This window comes from Rhinopithecus bieti, unplaced genomic scaffold (genome assembly GCF_001698545.2).
Source record: "Rhinopithecus bieti isolate Rb0 unplaced genomic scaffold, ASM169854v2 scaffold_6945, whole genome shotgun sequence".
NCBI classification, from domain to species: Eukaryota; Metazoa; Chordata; class Mammalia; order Primates; family Cercopithecidae; genus Rhinopithecus; species Rhinopithecus bieti.
Window position 1 is genome coordinate 527,205 of NW_016805531.1, and position 22,699 is coordinate 549,903.

The following is a 22,699-nucleotide window of genomic DNA, read 5'->3' on the forward strand; positions in this document are numbered from 1 at the left end:
GACATCAAGAAATGAGTATTACCTAACAAAGGGGAAGAACAAGTTTCTTCTGAAGGAGACATCTCAGATGGTCACACACTGGAAAGGAGTTAAGGGGCATGAGGGTGGGAAGATGCTATTCCGCCCAGCAATTAACAGGCCACTGGTCACTCTGGAAAGCTCAATTTCTGTGGAACTATAAAGGCAGGAGCCAGACTGCAGGTATGAGGAGAGTGTGGTTGATGTTAAGTGGAGATGAGCAGAGGAGACTGGGCTTCATGCTGACAATCCTGAAACTTCCCACTCTTTCGTTTGCTTGATTCGCTTTTAGCATTAGTGCATTTAAATCAGGGCAGTTTCCACTTTTGCCATATTGGCTAGGACTTTTTAGTGAACTCTTCATTGTATCAAAGGCCTTTTCTGTAGAAAAGGTAAGTTCCAGTAAGAATATTTTGAGTTTACTTAGTGATTAATACACTCTGCTTCTGTAATTGCTGTAAATGTCCTCAGGACATCCACATTGTCTTACTCCAAATATGTGGCGGTCCAGGAATGTTTTAATATTTTCTCTGAATGTAGTCTGTGAAGAGGACTGGACTGCCTGGACTACCTGGATATAGGAAGGCCATGCTTCTGGGTCTCTGAAGAAAGTTTTTTTTTTTTTTTTTAAAACCCAAAACCAGTAAAACCAACTTAAATTAATCCACTTATTTTTAGTTACGTTTATAGTTATAAAGTATGCGTACGACTGTCCTGGTGGTATTAATTAACTATGAACTGGATACTGGCTTGCCTCTCTGAGGTTGTTTCTTCCTAAAGTGTGGAGGATTCCCTGCTTTGATCCCATAGCACCATCTGCTGGTTGACCTGAAAAGCTGAACTTTTGAATTTCTAGTTTTCTAAGTATAAAAAGGAAAAGACAAAACCAAAACCAAAACACTGTTTATTAAAAACAAATAGAGCCGGGCGCGGTGGCTCACATCTGTAATCCCAGTACTTTGGGAGGCCGAGGCGGGCGGATCACGAGGTTAAGAGATCGAGACCATCCTGGCTAACATGGTGAAACCCCGTCTGTACTAAAAATACAAAAAATTAGCCAGGCGTGGTGGCCGGCACTTGTAGTCCCAGCTACTCGGGAGGCTGAGGCAGGAGAATGGCGTAAACCCGGGAGGCAGAACTTGCAGTGAGCTGAGATCGCGCCACTGCACTCCAGCTTGGGCAACAAAGAGAGACTCTGTCTCACACACACACACACACACACACACACACACACACACACACACACACATATATATAAAACTGGTAAAGAAGGGTCTATTACCCTTTAAGAATAGTTGTAATCCTCTTGTTTGTGACTACCTAATCCTCTTGTTTATGACTACCTAATTCGAAATAAAAAAGACAGACTAATATATATCTCAGGTTCTTTTGAATCTTAGTGTAGTACTTGATACCCAGGCCTGGAAGTGTGAGCCCATCCTGCTACAGGTGGGATGAAAAAATCCAGACTTTCATCTGATTCCCGACACGGAAAGCCAAGCTCAGGCCTTGGTAACAAAGTTACCACATCACTGAAAAGGCACCCGCTGTTTTGTAACTTGGCTCTTTTTATATACAGACATATATATGTGTGTCTTTCTTCTTTCCCTTTAGCTGAAAATTGGGCAATTCTTGGCCAAGCTTTTGGAATTGGTTCTAATCCTGGGAAATGAGCATATTTATATGTGATTCAAAGCCCACCTCTATCCTGTCCCATGACCAACCTAAAAAAGACCATTTCCATAGAGCAACATAGCATGTCTATGAGTGGCAACAATGGAACTGTGAAAGTACGTGTGCTCCCTGGAGGTAGTGAGACTGGGCAGAACATCTGCATGGGGTCAGTCTGTTTGTCTGCTGTTGCTTCTTGCCTGGAGACAGACAGACACCACTGTTTGTTCTTTTATTTTTGTCCAGTCTTCTCGAGCTGGGTGTGGTGGGGCATGCCTGTAGTCCCAGCTACTTGGGAGGCTGAAGCAAGAGGATCACTTGAGCCCAGGAGTTCAAGTCCAGTCTGAGCAACATAGTGAGACACCTGTCTCTATAATAAATAAAGTAATATGGTAGTAATAGGCTAATCCAAAGAAAAGCAGAAAATTATGTTGATAGCATCAGCCTATGAACAGGACCCAAACCTTAAAGCCTCAGAATCAGAAAAGTTGAGATAAGTAAAAGGTTCTAGAGGTACGCCAGAAGCGGTAGAGGCTGGTTGATGTGTTTGATTGATTCATTCATTTCGTGTACCCACATGCCACCCTCTTCCTCAGAGAGTTTGAGCTTCTGTGACAGAGGAAGAATAGGATTTCTGTAAAACAAAAAGGGGCTTCAAAGATGACTCAGGGCATTGTCTTGGCACAAAAGAACCTTGCCATAAAGTGACTTGTTCAAGGTCACATAAATAGTGGCATAATTGGAACTTGAACTCAGATCTGAATCTTTTCACGGAGTTCTTTTAAATGTCCTATTCTCTCATCTCCCTTACTGGAAGTACAATTTAGCTTTTCGTATTTATTTATTTATTCGTTTATTTATACTTAAGTATCCTGCTTCTCTCATTGTCTTCCTCATCTTTATCTCTCAACATCTCCTCAATCCTAAGAAAAAATAAATTTGCAAAAATTGTTGTTTCCATTTTGATATGACTTTTATTTTGACTTTATTTTATTTATTATTATTATTATTATTTTGAGATGGAGTTTCACTCTTGTCGCCCAGACTGGAGTGCAATGGCGCCATCTCGGCTCACTGCAACCTCTGCCTCCCAGGTTCAAGCGATTTTCCTGTCTCAGCCTCCCAAGTAACTGGAATTACAGGCACCTGCCACCCTGCCCAGCCAATTTTTTTATTTTTAGTAGANATTGTCTTCCTCATCTTTATCTCTCAACATCTCCTCAATCCTAAGAAAAAATAAATTTGCAAAAATTGTTGTTTCCATTTTGATATGACTTTTTATTTTGACTTTATTTTTATTTATTATTATTATTATTATTTTGAGATGGAGTTTCACTCTTGTCGCCCAGACTGGAGTGCAATGGCGCCATCTCGGCTCACTGCAACCTCTGCCTCCCAGGTTCAAGCGATTTTCCTGTCTCAGCCTCCCAAGTAACTGGAATTACAGGCACCTGCCACCATGCCCAGCCAATTTTTTTTTTTTTTTTTTTTTTTTTTGTATTTTTAGTAGAGATGGGGTTTCACCATGTTGGCCAGGCTGGTCTTGAGCTCCTGACCTCAAGTGATCCACCTGCCTCAGTCTCTCAAAGTGCTGGGATTACAGTTGTGAGCCACCACACCTGGCCTTGACTTCATTTTTGATTGGACTGAGAATTTATGAGATTAAAAACAAAAGGATTACCTTTTCTTTAAAAAAAAAAAGTATTTATTTGGTTAGGTTGTTAGCATATTAGTGTTAGGAGGTATTTTACCATTTAAGCCATATTTGATAATTTAAGCCATATTATGTAAACTCTCTTTCTCTCTTTCTTCCTTTCTTTCTTTTTTAGAGACAGGGTCTTGCAATGTTGCTTAGACTGGGGTGCAGTGGCTGTTTACAGGTGTGATCACAGTACACTAGAGCCTGTAACCCCTGGGCTCAAGTGAACCTCTCTCCTCCCTCCTTTAAGCCTCCCAAGTATCTGGGACTAGTGAATTACCTTTTCTTATAATGTAACACAGCTTCTCTTGGCTCAACTGGAGGATACATCTCCAAGGGTACTTTTTAGGTCTCGGGATACGAGGCCTGACTAGCAAAAAGGAGACTATTTCCACAAATGACCAAAGAAATCATTTATATCACCTAGTGGCTATAAGAACATGTCCCACTGCAGGGACCCACTGCAGTTCTCACTTCAAACAACTCAAAGACAATTTCATACAGTAGAACTATTCATATGATTCAGAGAAATCAGTATTTATTCATTCAACAAGTATGTTTAGAGCACTTTCTATCTGTTGGTCACTATGTAAAGCTACTGTGGAGAAAAATATAGGAACAATATAAAATAGCAGTCTAAAGATAGACCAAATATTTTCCTTTGGTGGGTAAGATAAATTTATAGATATTCTTAACTGGGTTTCAAAACTGGAATTAGCTCCTAAGTCTATTTCAGGATCCAATTTGTACTTTAAAGGGACAACTTTGTAAGAATGAAGATTTGACACTTTAGCCTTGTTTGATTTAGTAATGCCACCACACCACCATCACACACACACACACACACACACACACCCCTTTCAAAAGTGTTCAGACAAAATTTTTAAATAGAAGTCAAATTAGTTTTGAAATGAGAATATCTGAGACTCCTTGAGATGATTATTAACATAAGGCTAAGAAACACTGTTATAGGTTCTGTTACAACTTACTGTTATCAACTCTACAAATTCTATTAGATGTCAATGAATTGCCTTTTACTTCAAATAAATACAAATTTTTTCCAAGACAATGCAAAGCATAAAATCATGCTTCCAAGTTAGCCTAGTTAAACCAGTCCATAAAGACAGCTGTCTCTCCTCTCCTCAGATACCCCTCTTAGTAATGTGTTCCAGGTTTGTTTTCAAAATGCTGAGACACAAGATACTTTCCCCAGTATTTAATCTGATTCTCCATGTACTCCTTTAAGAGTATTTAATTCCCTGTTGTTTTATCTGATTCTCAATACACTCCATTGCCTCTCCCCTGCTTTCCTATTCTCAGAGAATAGCTGACAATTTTTACAACACTCTTGTGTATATTAAACTGTTATTGGGCTTTTCTTCATCTCTCAATTCTTCAGGTTATCCCAGTGTTCCTTTGTAAAACTTCGTCATGAGACTTATTGCCTCTGTCTTTAAGCCATCCTTAGGACTCTTTCTAGGTCATCGTTAGGAAACTTCAGTCATTATATCTTCATATTGCAAGGCCATATTCTCACCAAGGCAGGAATGATGTTACATATGGTAGAGAGATTAATTTACAGCACCTAACCACAAGCTCCTCTTTTCAGTGGCAGCAGCAGATTTGCTTACCCATTTATAATAGTCGGATGCCTGCCAGCGCCCCAACTTGTTTATTTTTGTGTGAAAACTAGCGAGTTCCCGGTGACTGTGTTTCAGAAAAAGTATCTAATATAAACTTTTATCTTCTGGTAATGACACCTTCACCTAATGCTGATTTTGATGCTTATTGAAGATAGTTCTTTAGTGGAATTTCAAAGATGTGGATTGCTGTACTTTTCAGTGCTTTGTAGTAGCAATGACAGGAAAAAGGGGTGGCGGCAGGGGAGGGGGTTGGTATTTCAAAGCCCCTATCTTTACCAACAGCTCCTTCCCCACTTTTGGAAGCGATTTGGAAAGTCATATTTTTTCAATCTTCCAAAACATACCATGCAAAGAGGACAAAGATGAAACCTCAAACTTCGCCCTCTGTGTAGATTACTACCCTAAGCATCATTTACGCTGAATTCAAGAGCTAGCAGTTAAACATTAGTCACATTGTTAGTCAAATCAGTGTACTTTTATAAAATGTGGCCCCAGATCCCTGCCTTGAGCCCCAATTTGTAAGTGTTGGATATATTTTGGTGTAAAATTTGAATGTTTCTTCTCTTTGATTCATGTGAAATGTGAAGTATTCTTTATACCGTTTCATGGCTGCAAAGAACTTGTAGTCCTGCTCCCTTTTATTCATATCAGTTAATGGTTTTGAAGTATTTTGATTTTATGTAATCTTCTCTTTCTAAAAATTTATTATAATATTGTTTTTTGTATGTCCCCTTGCAGCCTGTCACATATTGGAATGCCACAATGGAATGGCCCAAGATGTCATAAATACCATAGGGCAGGCTTTTGAACTGCGGTTTAAACAGTACTTGAAAAATCCTTCTTTAGATACGTCTTGTGAAAGGTCAGCCAAGAGTTCTATAATAATTTGACAATATGTATATATATATGTGTGCAGTTTTCTGTATGTATTTGTGTGTGTATATAACATTCATGTGGCATTTTAAAATGAACTAATCAAATTAGTAATTTTTTTCTTACAAATAGACACAGTCTCAGTACAAAATAATATTTTCCTTCCATTCACATTTATCCAGTTATATCCTCTTGCTTTAACACAAGATCAAAAGAGTAGATCCCTTCTCACTAAAAGTAAGAAGAGATTATCTCTGTTATTCTAGCACTATAAAGAGCTTTGAATTAATTAATTGAAATCAAGATAATAAACATCAATAAACTTCTTAGATTTGATTCAACCCCAGATCCTTTGCATATCAGTTAAAACAAAACAGCAAGAACAAAGAACAAAATAAGAATTAAATGTCTCTTGTAGGAATTCCTGTGAGTTGGTTTGCGACGTAAATAGATAGGCTCCAGCTAAACTGTGGTTGGAGTGGAACATGATGGGACCCAAGAATTTGGTTGTTCTAAGGCACAGAAAGTCTGCAATGAAAGCTGAACCCTTTCAGGCCTGTCAGACTCCACCAAGTGTGGAATGTGGTGATGCCTCTGGCTCGCACAGTTAATGCCGGAGAAACAAAACTCTTAGGTACTTTAAAATGCATTTTCCTCTGCTTTGTCACTTTGTGTATCAACAAATACTCAGTTTGGAGATCTCCTTTTATGATGTAGTCTAGGGTAGCAAAGGAGAGGCGGTTACCAGGAGGCCTTGATGCTGAATTTTTCCCAGGATAGCACTTCTGTCTTAGTGCTATAATTTGATTGGCATGTAATGAACCCAACAAAACTGTGTGAGTTGTCAGTTGAATCAGTTCAATCCAAATAGACTTGATGTATTCTTTTTTTTTTTTTCTGTAAGAAACTATTCCTGATTCCAATTTGGAAGAAAATTCTGTTTGTTTGTTTGTTTGTCTTGCCCTGTTTCAATTTTTAAAACAATTCCATGTTTATATAAATCTACCCACTTACCACATATGGTTCTAATATTTCTTTATTAATCGCATATACCCCTCCAGTTCTGTGCAGACAAGATAGCTGGCCATAGCTCTCTTATTTTTTTTTTTTTCATCTTGGATTAATAAACTGGGACAGGCCCTGTACCCAAAGAACAATATTTAAATTTTATGTGGGCAAAACATTTCCAAAATGGAACAATCAAAGTGTGCTGGAGATACTCAAGAATACTTTGTATTTTATAATCTTATGACAAAAATGTCTTACATTTAGGGAGTTCATATATTGTTATTATCATTGTTTTTATCGCTGGAGGAGACACAGAAGCATCCCTTTGGCACTTTCTATTGGCTTACCCCATTTTGTCTACAGAAAGCTAAACAACTCAACCATCTGACTGCTTCATCCAGATGTTTAACATCACTTAAGCACAGCTATAAACTGAAAACATGAATGCAAAGTTTTTCAGGATGATTTGCTTGGTTCTGATCCCCTTGCATCCCTTACAGTATTTGAATTTTCGCCCAGCCTTTTGAGGATTCTTTTTTCCTTTGCAGTGAGGAGGTGCATATTGATAGCCATGCTGAGGAGAGAGAAGATCATGAATATTACAATGAAATTCCAGGGAAGCAGCCACCAGTAGGTGGTGTTTCTGATATGCGGATCAAAGTTCAAGCCACGGAACAAATGGCTTACTGCCCCATACGGTGTGAAAAGTTGTGCTATTTGGTATGTAATGTTTTATTGTTATTGGACCCAGCAGTGCAATTCTGCCCTTATCACTAGAGCCTTTACTTTGAGGATTTCCAAATACTAGTTTAGAGAAAGTCCTGTCTTCCTCAAATACAGAGCCGGAGAGTGAATAACTGTCAGAGGCTGCACTAGATCATTTTTACTCCTAATCCCCCAATTGTAGCCTCAGCCGATGATCTCATATCTCGCTTCACTGGAATACTGAGGTGATCCAACATGTTATCCTCAGCTTCACCCCTCCACAGCTCTAAGTCTGCCCAGGTTCTCCTTGCTTCTCTTCCTTAGCAACTATCTCCAAAGCTAATCTTTTCCCTGTGCTTCTTATCCAATCCTCTCCTGCCAACTCTGTGTCCTAGTTCTGTCCAGTAACCTCTGTCTCAGTCTTCACTCTTTCTCTATTGGTTCCTTCTGCCTGCAAAAATCTTGAACTCCCTCAACCCAACCTAATAATGTTCCACCTCCTTGTCATCTTCCTTTCACCCACAAACTTCTAGAAAGCATCGTCTCTGTCTTTGTGTTAACATGTGTACTATACTGGAAGATCTGAGCTCGGCTTGACAACTTGATGGAAGTTACTTTTACAATAGTCACCAGTGGTTTAATTGCTAAATCTTTTCTTCAGTATTCTGTGTCTGTTTATAATGTTTGACCCCTCTTCTTTGTTGTTGTTTTTATTTTTATAATTTCAACTTTTATTTTATTTTATTTCAGTTTTAGTTTTTTTTTCTTTCCACCTTTTAGGCTCAAGGGGTCCATGTGCAGGTTTGTTAACAAGGGTAAATTGTTTGTCATGGGGGTTTGGCATACAGATAATTTTGTCACCCAGCATAATACCTGGTAGGTAGTTTTTAAATCCTCACCCTCCTCCCACCCTTCACCCTCACATAGGCCCCCGTGTGTCTATTGTTCCCTTCTTTGAGTCCATGGGTACTAAATTCAATCTTTATTTTAGATTCAGGGAGTATGTGTGCACATTTGTTACATCAGTATATCGCACCATGCTGAGGTTTGAGATACAAATGATCCCATCACCCAGGTAATGAGCATAGTAACAGATAGCTTTTCAGCCTTTGCCCCCCTCTCTCCCTCCACCTTTTAGTGGTCCCCAGTGTCAATTGTTGCCATCTTTATGTCCATTAGTACCCAATATTTAGCTCCTACTTATAAGTGAGAACATGTGGTATTTGGTTTTCTGTTCCTGTGTCAATTCACTTAGGATAATGGCCTCCAGCAGCATCCATGTTGTTGCAAAGGACATGACTTTATTCTTTTTTTGTGGCTGGCTGCATAGTATTCCATGGTGTATATGTACCACATTTTCTTTATCCAATCCACCATTGATGGGCACCTAGATTGATTCCATGTCTTTGCTATTGTGAATAGTGCTGCGATGAACATACGCATGCATGTGTCTTTTTGCTAGAACAATTTATTTTCCTTTGGGTGTATACCCAGTAGTTAGGATTGCTGGGTCAAATGGCAGTGCTGTTTTAAGTTCTTTGAGAACTCTCCAAACTGCTTTTCACAGTGACTGGACTAGTTTACATTCCTACCAACAGTGTATGAGCATTCCCCTTTCTCTGCAGCCTCGCCAGCATCTGTATTTTTGACTTTTTAATGATAGTCATTCTGACTGGTGTGAGATGGTATCTCATTGTGGTTTTTATTTGCACTTTTCTGATGATTAGTGATGTTGAGCATTTTTTCCTATATTTGTTGGCTGCTTGTATGTATTCTTTTGAGAAATGTCTGTTCATGAAATTTGCCCACTTTTTAGTGGGGTTGTTTTTTTGCCTGTTGAATTAAGTTTCTTATAGATTCTACATATTAGACCTATTTGGATGCACAGTGTTTGTGAATATTTTCTCCTATTCTGTAGATTGTCTGTTTACTCTGTTGATAGTTTCTTTTGCTGTGCTTAGAAGCTCTTTAGTTAGGTCCCACTTGTCCATTTTTATTTTTGTTGCAATAGTTTTTGAGGATGTAGTCACAAATTCTTTCTGAAGGCTGATGTCCAGAATAGATTTCCTAAGTTTACTTCTAGGATTCTTACAATTTGAGGTCTTAGATTTATATATTTAATACATCTTGTATATGGTGAAAAGTAAGGGCCCAGTTTCGTTCTTTTGCGTATGGCTAGCCAGCTATCCCAGCACCACTTATTGAATAGGGAGTATTTTCCCCATTGCTTATTTTTCTCAAAGATCAAATGGCTGCAGGTGTGCACCTTTATTTCTGGGTTCTCTATTCTGTTCCATTAGTCTATGTGTGTGGTTTTGTGCCAGTACCATGCTGTTTTGGTTACTGTAGGCTTATAGTGTAGTTTGAAGTCAGATAATGTGATGCCTCTGGCTTTGTTCTTTTTGCTTAGGATTGCTTTGGCTATTTGAGCTCATTTTTTGGTTCCATATGAACCATCATTTTCTGGGGAAAATGATGTTGGTGTTTTATTGGAATAGCACTGAATGTGTAGATGGCTTTGGCTAGTATGGCCATTTTTATTATATTGATTCTTCCAATCCATAAGCATGGAATGCTTTTTCATTTGTGTCATCTGTGATTTCTTTCAGCAGTGTTTTCTTTTTCTCCTTGTAGAGACTTTTAATCTCCTTAGTTAGATGTATTCCTAGGTATTTTATTTTATTATATTTTGGTGGCTATTGTAAGTCAAATTGTGTTCTTGATTTGGCTCTCAGTTTGAATGTTATTGGTGTATAGAAATGCTACTGATTTTTGTACATTGTTTTTGTGTCCCAAAACTTTATTGAAGTTTATCAGTTCTGGGAACCTTTTGGCAGAGTCTAGTGTTTTCTAGGTATAGAATCATATAGTCAGTGAAGAAAAATAGATTTATTATTTTCCTATTTGTAGGTTTTTTATCTCTTTCTCTTGCCTGATTGCTATGGCTAAGACTTCCACCTCTTAATTTTTTTATTTTTTATTTTCATTTTATTTATTTATTTATTTTTTGAGATAGAGTCTCACTCTGTCACCCAGGCTGGAGTGCAGCGGCGTGATCTCAGCTCACTGCAACCTCCGCCTCCCGGGTTCAAGTGATTCTCCTGCCTCAGCCTCCCAAGGAGCTGGGATTACAGGTGCATGCCACCATGCCCAGCTAATTTTGTATTTTAGTAGAGACAGGGTTTCGCCATGTTGGCCAGGCTGGTCTCAAACTCCTGACCTCAGGTAATCTGCCTGCCTCGGCCTCCCAAAATTGCTGAGATTACAAGCATGAGCCACCACACCTGGCCCCACCTCTTATTTTTTGAGACCTCTTCTGTAAGCTTCCAAAACATTTCCACCTTATCATTCTCTTTCTGCATCTCTAGTCGCTGCTGTCCTTTCATTTTTTCACATTTTCCAACATTTTATTATGAGTATTTTTAAACGTATAGACTATTTGAAAGAATTATGCAGTGAACACTCACAAACTCACCATCTCAGTTCTACAATTAACATTTTATTATATTTGCTTTATTACATATATAGCTGATTATCATCCATTGATCCATCTTATTTTTGATATGTTTCAAAGTAAGTCGTACCTTTTTACGTTATCATTTATTTCATCTCCTCCAATAAAAATACAAGCCCTGCCATACCACCACATTAGCACTCTCCCAGGCTCTACCCTTGGCCTTTATCTTGCTTCTGGCAGGCCACCTGTGTACACACTTCCTCTAACTTCTCTGTCTTTGGCTCTTATGTATCTCTGTAGCTGTAATGCCGCATTGCGCTACATTGCTTACCTATATCAAGGTTGAACTCTGCATTTTCTCCCTGACTCCAAACTTGATTCCTCTACTGATTTACTCGTGTTTATTAATGGCACTGACAATCTTTCATTAATCTACAATCTTCTGTTTTTCTCACACTTTGGGCCCCATATCAGTTCAGTCTTCAAGACCTAGGATTCTACCATGAAATTATGTTTTGAGTCTATCCAAACTTTTCCACTTCTACTGCCTCTTTCTAAGTACTGGTCCTCACTTGCCTAGATGATTCTGAAAGACCCTTTCCTGACTCCAATCTCATTCCCTCAAACCCTCCTGCACAGTGCTGCCAAACTAATCTTTCCAAAGACACTGCCCATCTCAAAGGGCTGATGAGATTGTATGTACAGGGATGATCGAAGCTCTCTGGATGAGATTTTCAAGGGTGAGACGTGAGCCTGGCACAAACCTGAGTAGAGTAGAGATCCAATCTACCAATTCAAAGTTAGATAGAGGTTGGCTACATGGCCAATGTTTATAACAATGTCCTGAAAATCACTTTCTGGCTGAGACTTGGATTGAGTTCTGGAATGCGACTTCTCAAGCAGAAGCAGTAACCCTCGGGACACAGGACACTGGTAGCCTTTAGAATCCTCCAGCCCAATCAGAACCAACTCTGCAGCTCCAAGGTGATGAACTATGAAGAGTGTACACTGTTCACCCAAAATATCCGTTTACTTTTCTTACTTGTCAAACATTTCCTGTGTCAGAAAGTGAAGTCTGCTATATTTTTCTGGGAGTATTATTAATTTTTTCTTTTAAGTTTATGAATGTGTACTATGTTTGTAAATGTTTCATAATTTGTTGTTCATGCAGCCTGGAAACTCCAAGTGCAGCAGTGTATATGAGAACTGTTTAGAACAAAGCAGGGCAATAGGTAGGTACAATGCCCTTCTCCATCTGCCACCCTCCTTATTCCTTGTAAGTCCTATGGACATGTGTGGCCCTTGCTCTTAAATATTTCATTGAAAAGTCAGGTATCTACCACTAAACACACAATCCTTTGGCTGTAGGCTTCTCAGAGAGGCCCAGAATGTTGCATATGTGTCACTAGGAAGGCTCATGGTTCTCCCTTGCTCTTGTGCGATCTGCCATGCTGATGGTTTTGCTTTATGGAGTCTTTTACTGCCTTGACATCATGAAAGCTCTCTCTGGAAAGGTGCTTTCTCTGCTTGAAACCCAAGGGAGTTCTACTTCAAAGATCAGGAGTAAGCTAATGTGAAAATTGATGCCTGTCAGATCCTTTAGGATTAAGATAAAACCTTTATTCTGGCATGGCACAGGGAACGAAAGGATGTCTGAAATGTGAGAGTCTCAATTAAGAGCTTGTCCACCCCATACTTGCCAGAGTATTAAATGTTTTATTACTGCATGTGATCATTGATGTTGGACAAAACGTTTCCACGGCATCAACTATCAGATTGGAAATATATTTTAATTAAAACAAATTATACTGTGAGTTAGTTATTTTAATTCCTATTAGTTGTTGAGCATATTTATTTCTTCAGGAAGGAAAGTTTTACAGTTTTAGAGGGGGAGATGACTGAACTGTGTAAATAATGCAGTGGAGAATAGAGATGGATAACCATATTTAAGAACTCAAACTAAATTAGCAGGAACTTGCCATCTACAAGACAGTCACTTCCAAGGATACTTTTTTATTTCTTATGGAATTACACCAATGTAATATATTAATTTTATTATTTTTATATCATGAAGGATATATGAAGATTTATTCTTTCTGGTATAGGTATGATTACCACCTTCCTCTATCTTGTAAACAGAGTAGTGAACTAAGGCAGCATTTTATTTTATTTTTATTTATTTATTTTTTTGAGACAGTGTCTCACTCTGTGGCTCAGGCTGGAGTGCAATGGCGCAATCTCGGCTCACTGCAACCTCAGCCTCCCGGGTTCAAGCAATTCTCCTGCCTCAGCCTCCTGAGTAGCTGAGATTACAGGCACCTGCCACCATGCCCAGCTAATTTTTGTATTTTTAGTAGAAATGGGGTTTCGCCATGTTGGTCAGCCTGGTTTCAAACTCCTGACTTCAAGTGATCCGCCTCCTTTGGCCTCCCAAAGTGCTGGGATCACAGGCGTGAGCCACCATGCCAGGGCTAAGGCAGTATTTGAAGTTCTCTAAAAGCATGCCTTCTTATGATAGAAATTAAAATTCCATGCCATTCTTTAAAGTTATTTAAAATTCCAAACCAATCTTTAATAATATTACTAAACAAATTAAATTAATGGTAAGTATGACTCTCTTAAAAGTTACCCTCTCTGGCAGCCATAATTCCTTCCTCTCTCCTTTCCCTCATCCTGGAGGTTCTTAACCTAAGGATTTAATAGTCAGGAATGTATCACGCATGCTTTGTGGTATTGCAACCATGTTCTCCCCTGTACTGAAGCTCATTTGGAAATACTTCCATGTCCTATTTTATCTCATGCATATATTCTTAATTTATTCAACTCTTTATTTAATGACTACTTATTGAGGACTTCCCATGGGTCAGGCACTGTGCTAGGTGCTAGAGCTAGAGACACAACTGGCACTCTTGTAGTTTGCAGTTTAGCCAGGAAGACACACCTTAAACAAATGCCTACAAGTATGATGAGTGCTTCAAAGCCCAAGATGCTATGGGAAGAAATAATGGGAAAACCTAACTTAATCTAGGGGGCTGTAGAGGCTCTCTCTAAGGAAGTGACAATCAAACCAAGGCCTGAAGGATGAGTGGGAATTATCCAGGCACAGAGAGGGAGGTAGGAAGCAAGTAGGAAAGGGACATAGGGAGACAGGAAGAGAGAGCAGGGGAAAGAGAGAGAGAGAGAGAGAAAAAAAAAAAAGGACACCAGAGCTAAGCATGCCAAGACCAGTTCTCAGATCACTGGGACAGAGAGAGAGCTCAGGAGTAAAGAGAGAAGGATGAGTGTCGAACCTACAGCAGTGTCCTAAGGATCTTCATAATGTTCAGTCCTGCCCAAATACCTCCCTTCCCAGCTTGTTTCCCTCCTCTCCATTAAATAGTCAGCATAGCCACATCCGTCCTGTCCTCAATAACCTAGCTTCTGAAGGGAACTCACTGAATGAAAGTCTAGAAATGGACATTTCTAGAATTATGTTGAATGGGCTAAATCACAATACTACCCCTAGAAAAAAGGGACATGGCTTCCCTTCTTTTTTCCCCCAAGAGTTCTCAACTTGATTAATTAAAAAAAATTATTAAAACACCCATCTCTAAAAACATAAATTTATGAAGGAATTAATGGATATGAAAGTATTTCAACGTTTATTCAAGATTTTTCTTTTTGTATGTGTAGTCTTGCCATATAATTTATTGTTTCAGATTATCTTAGTTTTTTTCTTCTTTAAACCAACAAACAATATAATCCCTTATTCTTATTTACATATATATTTCCCTAAGCCAGTATAAGAAGATCCAAACACATTAACAAACTTTAATAAAAGTTTGTTTGGAGCCTGGGATATATTTTTATAGAATTAATCCTAGCCATGATGGTTGACTCTTAGACAAGTATACTATATTCTACTATTCTGGTTTGCCTATATTGAAGCTTAAATGTATATTTTGTAATGACAGATAAAACAATAGAAAGTTCTATTGCATACTACTTTTCTTAATGGTGGCTCTAAGGTAATGATTGTAACTGGGAACTTCAGAATCTTGAGGAGGTGAGATGGTGTTTGCAGTTAAGAGAAGTCCTCCGCCTAGATACTTTGCTCCCCCGTAAATCACTGAATTACAACATCGTTTCCATAAAAAAGCCATTTCTGAGTTCCAGTGAGGAACCAGAATGCTCAGAGGCTATATCTCCAAACCTTAACTAGTAAAACCATGGTGGGATAGAAGGACTCAACCCATGTCCCAGTGGCCATGACATGTAAGGTCTCCCACCTACTATGGCAGGAGGGAGTTTCCTACTACAGTGTCATTTTATCCCTAGGCACCTATAAATCAGGTAATCCTACCTTGAGACCTGTCTGTGATTACTTGGGCATATTTTTTTTGTTTGTTTGTTTTTTGTTTTTTTTTTTAGACGGAATTCCCCTCTTGTTGCCCGGGCTGAAGTGCACTGGCTCCATCTCAGCTCACTGCAACCTCTGCCTCCCAGGTCCAAGCGATTCTCGTGCCTCAGCCTCCCGAGTAGCTGGGATTACAGGCATGCGCCACCATGCCTGGCTAATTTTGTGTTTTTAGTAGAGATGGGGTGTCTCCATGTTGGTCAGGTTGGTCTTGAACTCCCAACCTCAGGTGATCCGCCCGCCTTGGCTTCCCAAAGTGCTGGGATTACAGGCGTGACCCACTGTGCTTGGCCTACTTGGGCATATGTTTTTAAAGTAATCCAAAATTCTTTACCAATGAGTAATTTAAGAACAGTTGCCAGAATAGCAAATACATAGTTTTTGTGGCTTTTCCCAGAGATTCATATATAGGCATTTGAGAGATACCTATAGAAATATTTTCAATAACCTCCCAAGGCATTCATTTATTCAAATATTGACTTCAAACTTGAATTCCAGTGTATTATAAATACTGCAGTAGCCTCTGGTTGTTGAAAGAGTTAATTCTATGTATCACTAGACATAGAAAAGATTCTTATCCTTCATACTTGTGGAAAAACTCCCTCATGGAAAACAATAATTAGCGAAATAGAATAATGTTTCCCTGACCTTCCAGTTAAAATTGAAATGTTGATATTTTTAATCAAAAAGACATTAAGTTCCCACAAACCCTAAGGGCTTACACTTTGAAATGTTGTTACTTACAGTGTATACACTGTGTATATATTTATTTTCCTCTACAAATCTTCTCTTAGGAAAGTTGGATAGGGTCTTGGAGTAATACTTGGCACAAAGAACTTTTGGAAGGCATACTAGCTCTAAGCCCTTGTGAACCATACACTTCAGCCTAGAATGATTTTAAATTTGGGTCTGGGGTGGGCTTTTTTTTTTTTTTTAATTTAAGGCAACACTGCCAACTTAAATATGATGGCACATATGAAAAAGAAAGGGATGGCAGTTTCTTTCTTTTTTTTCAGCACGCTATTGTGCACTTAAAGGTGGCAGTTTTCAAGAGAGGCTGGACATGAACACTGATGCTTTTGGTGTCATCCTACAGGATGGTAAAATTGATGTGGTTAGCTCAGGCTAACGCTTTGTGAGGGGCAGATGCGTTAGCACCCCATGCTATGGGTTGATCCAGAGTCTTCAAAACGTGGTGGGGTTAAATATGCCAACAAAGGAAGATTGGATAGACATGCAGTTATTTGTCCAGTCAGCTGATAAACATTTTTCTTCTGAGCACGAGCTTCATCCCAAGTACTGAAGGTGCAGAAGATACACAGACTAGATGGATTCTAGTCTTTCCTCAAGGACACGAGGAATTTGCAGTCTCAAGGGGAAGACAGAAGTAAACAGATTCTTGCAGTATGTCATGAAGTGGCACCATGGATTCAGGGGAAGGCGTCCTGAAAAAAGATGGTTTCAGAGCAGAATCTTAAAGGACAAATAAGAATTAGATAAAGAAAAGGAGGGGGAGGATATTGCAGTAAGAGATAAGCATCATGTATGGAGGCCCAGCGTCAATGACTAAGTAATAACTGAGCATCAGTGGGAACTATTTATCGAATACCTGCTATAAGGCAGGCACTATGCGCAGTGTCTCACCAACATTATTTCACTTAGTTCTCACAACAGTATTTTAAGCCAGGCACCCACATTTTACAGATATGAAAGCTGAGTCTTAGAGAGGTTAATTAACTCATCCCAGACCACTCAGATAGTAAGAGATACCACAGGGATTTGAACTCAGGTCCATATGAATTTAAAAGCTGACCTCTAGCCAGGCCCAGTAGCTCACACCTGTAATCGCAATGACTCTGGAGGCTGAGGCGGGAGGATCACTTTAACCTAGGCTGCAGTAAGCTGTGATTGCACCAAATACTGAAGCCTGGGTGACAGGGTGAGATGTTAACTTAAAAAAAAAAAGAAAACTGACTTAGCCACTTTTAAGCACTTTTGATTTTATTTCACTCTCAGTAAATTTTTATGAGCAGGCATTCCTACATAAATGGTTATTTAATAATGTATAAGTTGTATACACATGTGCTAATATATTAATATGCATATATCATAAAACACACAAATATAGGAAAATTTAAAGTTAGAGTAGATGATACATAAACATTTTTTACAAAGACTTGCTAATTACAACAGCTGGATGCTATCATTAGATAATATCTCAAGGTCTAGTATGCAGTTAGAGCATTTATTGAAAAAGAAAATAGATTTAATTCCTGATAATTTGAACATTTGAGGGGCCAAAGCTCTGATCTGATTAGATCATTCTTGTTTATAAGCTCGTAATGCAGCTAAGGAGGAGCTTGTACTAAAAGAATTATCCTTAATCCTTCATTTCTTTGCAGTAATTTTTTAGCCACTTTCCATTTGTAAAAGCAAGTTTAGTTTAAACTAGATAATATAACTTATAAATCCACTTAAGCAAATGGAAACTGTCTTATATGTGGCAAAATGTACAAAACAAATGAGGCACCCTGTCAACTCCTCCCTCTGTAGAAACCTCACTCCTGTTTTAGGATACCCCACATACAGAGCATGGCACATTTCAAGATGACTTGTCACAGCTGACAGACAAGGAGTAAGGGAGAAGCAGGTGGTAAGACTGCAGACTTCTGACTGGGCTTCTCCTGCTTGCTGTATTCTTAGTTTCCATACTATGAGTTACAAGTATCATAGCATTATTCACCCTGATGTGAAATTCAATATGTGGTTGGTCCTTGGACCACACTGAAAAGGTTTAATGACTAAAGCAATAGAAGGACTAATGTTGTCTTTCATCATGGCAAAGGAATGTCACTAGTTCAGGTGCAGCCTCATGATGACCCTGAGCACAGCTGGCTAGCTATATGGGTAGCACATATTCTGTTTAACTAAATAATAGAATAGAACATAAATAATAGAATGAATTACTCATGTGATATGGACTTTGGAGGTTGTATTCATCTGGTTTTATGCTGCTAATAAAGACATACCCAAGACTGGGTAATTTATAAAGGAAAGAGGTTTAATGGACTCACAGTTCCACATGGCTGCAGAGGCCTCATAATCATGGCAGAAGGCAAAGGAGAAGCAAAGGCACATCTTACATGGCAGCATGCAAAAGATCTTGTGCAGGAGAACTCCCATTTGTAAAACCATCAGATCTGAGACTCATTCAGTACGAGGAGAACAGTATAGGTAAAACTGCCCCCATGATTCAGTTATCTCCACCTGACCCTGCCCTTGACACATGAAGATTATTACAATTCAAGGTGAGATTTGGGTGGGGACACAGCCAAACCATATCAGAGGTCTAGTGAAAACTGCTAGGAAAGCAGAGATCTAGTCTTGTCTGGAAGGTCAGGGAAGGCCTTCCTAAAGAAAGTGATGTTTAAGTTAACATCTGAAGAATGACGGTGATGGAGAAAAGGAGGGAAGAACATGTTAATTAGAGGTGACAGCCTTTCAATGTGAGATCATACTGCAGGAGAGCCAGTGTGATCCCAGACAGAGGCTGGGGAGAAGAGAGGAAGAAGGGTAGCTGGGTAGACACAGCAGGGCCTACAGCTTGTTAAAGAGCATGGGAAGCAATTGAAGAGATACATGAAACTTCTGAGAAATATGACCGGATTTGCAGTTTTCAGAAGATTATTTGGGCTACAATGTGTAGAATAGAATGGAAGGGGAGAGGACAGATTAATAGAGGAGGAGGAGATAACCTGAGGCTTGAGTTCTTTTCATTGAATAACAGAATTAAACATCAGCAATTGGTGCAAGGCTGAGGTTGGCAAGAGCAAACTTTGAGCATAGAGAGAAGCCAGACTTCCTACTCTTAAGAATTTTATTGTATTCATTCATTCATTTCTTATTTATAAATTAATTTAGTTCACAGGAAATAAGGATTTAAAATTAATCAGCTTTGAAAAGGAGTTTAATTATAGATATTCAAGTTCAATATGACATGTGTGTTTTCCTGATTCCTGGGCAACCCCTCTGAGCAGTGTTGAGTGTGGGTTTGTGCTGTTTGCTGAGACTATCAGCCCTCTTTCTTCCATGGCCGGTCAGTCCTCTTTGGATCTTCTTGCTTGTCTTGTCTGCTGTTGACACAATTGGTCAGCTGTGGGCTGGGCCCGAGAGGGGAAAGAAGCCCAGTGAGAGGGTGGCTTTCCCCCAGAGACTGGTACTTCTTTTGATTTTCCAGGTCAAACCTAAAAGTTAAATGTTCAATCATTGTATAGGGTGGGGCATGGCCTTTAGGTTTCTATCAATTCTAGACTCAAACATGATTCTATTTACTATTTACAAAGCAAAAAACATAATGTATTGATCACTACTAATCACTACAGGTAATGTCCATCCAAGAGGGGTGCAGTCCCAGCGAGATACCTCATTATTGAAGCACACGTGCCGAGTGGATCTCTTCGATGACCCCTGCTACATTAATACACAGGCTCTTCAAAGTACACTTGGCTCTGCTGGAAATCAAAGCTCAGCCCAACCACTGGGGAGCCCGTGGCACTGCGGAAGTAAGTAGCTACTCACTGTCTGTATTCATTTCTTAGGGCTGTTGTAACAAATTACCACAAACAGAAATTTATTCTTTCACAGTTCTGGAGGCCGGAAGTCCATAATCAAAGTGTCAGCAGAGTTGGTTCCTTCCGGGACCTCTGGAGGAGAATTCATTTTATGCATCTCTCCTAGCTTTTGGTGGCTACTGGCAATTCGTGATGTTCCTTGGCTTGTAGACACATCACTCTAATCTCTGCAACTGTCTTCATATTGACTGCCCCTGTGTCTCTATTTGTTCATCTCCCTCTTCTTCCTGTTACAGGACAACAGTCACTAGATTTAGGAGGAGATGAAATGATTGGATGAGATGAGACTCATCTCATCTCAAGATTGTTAATTTAATTACATCTGTAAAGACCCTTTCGCCAAATTAGGTCATGTTCACAGGTACCAGGGATTAGAATTTGAATTTATCTTCTTTGTGTTTTGTTTTGTTTTTGTTTGTTTGTTTGTTTGTTTTTGAGGCAGGGTCTGACTCTGTCACCCAGGCTGGGGTACAATGGCATGATCACAGGTCACTGCAACCTCTGCCTCCTGAGCTCAAGCGATCCTCTCATCTCAGCCTCTGGAGCAGCTGGGACTATAGGCACACAACACCATGCCCAGCTAATTTTTGTATTTTTTTGTAAAGACAGGGTATCATCATGTTTGCCCAGGCTGGTCTCAAACTCCTGGGCCCAAGCCATCTGCCTGCCTCAGCCTCTCAAAGCATTGGGATTACAGGCACCACCATGCCCAGCCTTGAATTTATCTTTTTGAGGGTTACTGTTTAACTAATTGTACTATCTCGCATTTCAAGGAGGCTGTTTTCTTGGTCTCATTTTCAGGTATTGAGTTATCTTTCTTTACCTCCATCCTTCACCACAGTTAATATTGATTAGAGCTTTGTGGAGTTGTTTAGGGTTTCAAGGTTTGGAAATGTTGATTTTTGAATAATCCTTTCAAATACTTTAAATTTACTTCCAACTTTTGATTTCTGCTGTGTACTTTTGCTGAAAGAAGGGCTGTCAAGGCCAGGAGATAATTTTGAATTTGTTTATTTGCATGAGTTACAGTGGCTACTGTTTCTGTTAGGGATAGCATTAATTTTATTCATTTCAAAACCCCTTAATAAGTCATCTATAAAGCACTAAAATAAGTTGGCTCCTTTCTTCACCCATGTACTGTGGGTAAAACACAATAAGACAAACATCTTTCCTGTCAAATTACTATCGGGGTAAATGCATAAACAGGAACATAAGTAAAAATAAAACAAGCCAAAAGTCTATAATCAATGGAAAAATAAACAAACAAAATGCTTTTCATAAAATATTGAAGCTTGTTGTGTTCAGAGATTGGCATGCTGTCAAATCTGGTTTGCTCCAGTGATGGAGAACCAGTCACTGAGAAGATCCTTTTAATAGTCCGGGAGATTTCTCCAGAACTTCCAAAGACAGCTTTCCAGCTAGTGTGGCTGCAATGCAAGACAAAATTGAAAAGATTTTGTTGAGCCTGGACCTCAGCAGACCGTCTTAACTGTCTAGATGAAGAACCAGGGTCCTCATTGTCAGCCAGGTGACAAGTGGTCCCTCTTTATGCTGACTGTCTAAGATCACTCCTGACACCCTATCCAACCAAGACGGATTCTCTGGAAGCAGATGCTAAGATGAAGCTTGGCAGGCAGGGTCTGTAACATGATCAATATCAGGAAGCAACGGAGAGGAAGTAGGGTTGGCTGGAGTGGGAGATGGGACTACAACGCAGGCCTGACAAAGCCTCAGCCAACACCAAAAAGCCCATGTGGTCTGTCAGAGTTGTCCTACATTGGCCCCAAATGGCTGACCCTATATAGCCCCATTTATCTCAGTCTTGGGATGTGGGCCACACCAGGAAGGTCAAACCCTGGCAGCTGAGGCAGAGCCAGAAGGGCTGCTTAGCTGCAGGCTGACTGCTGACACCTGGGGCAATGGTGCTTCCTTGAAGGGAGATCTGGGTAGTGCATCTCTGTGGCTACCACAGAAGACATCTTATGTGGCGGGTGATGAGATGTGAAACAAATTTAGATTTTTGCTGTTAAGCTTACTCATCTGTGCAATGGGCAATGTCCTGTGTGGATAGGTAATGTTTGTTACAACTTTTTGGAAAAAAACCCTTTCTGGACCTTAGATTTTATAAGAGTATATTCTTGATACTTTTCATTTCATGGACTTTTCAGAGCCACACATATTATCAGAGAACTTATTTAGTGGGTAGCCCAAATTACGTGATTTGGAATTTTCTCTGATTCACAACTCCAGTTCTTTTTTAATTTAGTCTCCAAAGTTAAAATTATTCATAATCCAAGCAAAGGAACTTTGCCTTTTGTCATAGGTCATTCAATAATATGAAATGGCAAAATTAATACATAACAAAATTCCTGTCATTCACTGAAAATAAATAAAGTCTGCCTTGTCCAAAATTGTAATGTCAAAATGTATTTTCTCTGACTTTTTCCCCCCACCTTTCTCCCTTTCCCTGCTTTGGTGGCAACATATTTAATAATTTAGGCCTTTGGTACGATCTTACTCTTTATTTCCTATTAGGATTTAATGTACCATAGCCCTCTTGGGCTCCTTGCTGCCCTCCTGAGATTTTTTTTTTTTTTT

General features: G+C 39.4%; 1 protein-coding gene across 2 annotated transcripts in view; it reads left to right on the forward strand.

The window, feature by feature from the left end:
- Positions 1-22,699, forward strand: part of SHC4 (SHC adaptor protein 4) — a 156,314-nt gene that overhangs the window by 114,394 nt on the left and 19,221 nt on the right. For both annotated transcript variants that reach the window (XM_017872772.1, XM_017872771.1), the window contains 4 exons: positions 5,770-5,893; positions 7,461-7,632; positions 12,246-12,306; positions 19,853-20,032. In XM_017872772.1, coding sequence (XP_017728261.1) covers positions 5,770-5,893; positions 7,461-7,632; positions 12,246-12,306; positions 19,853-20,032 — 537 coding nt within the window. The remainder of the gene's footprint in view (positions 1-5,769; positions 5,894-7,460; positions 7,633-12,245; positions 12,307-19,852; positions 20,033-22,699) is intronic.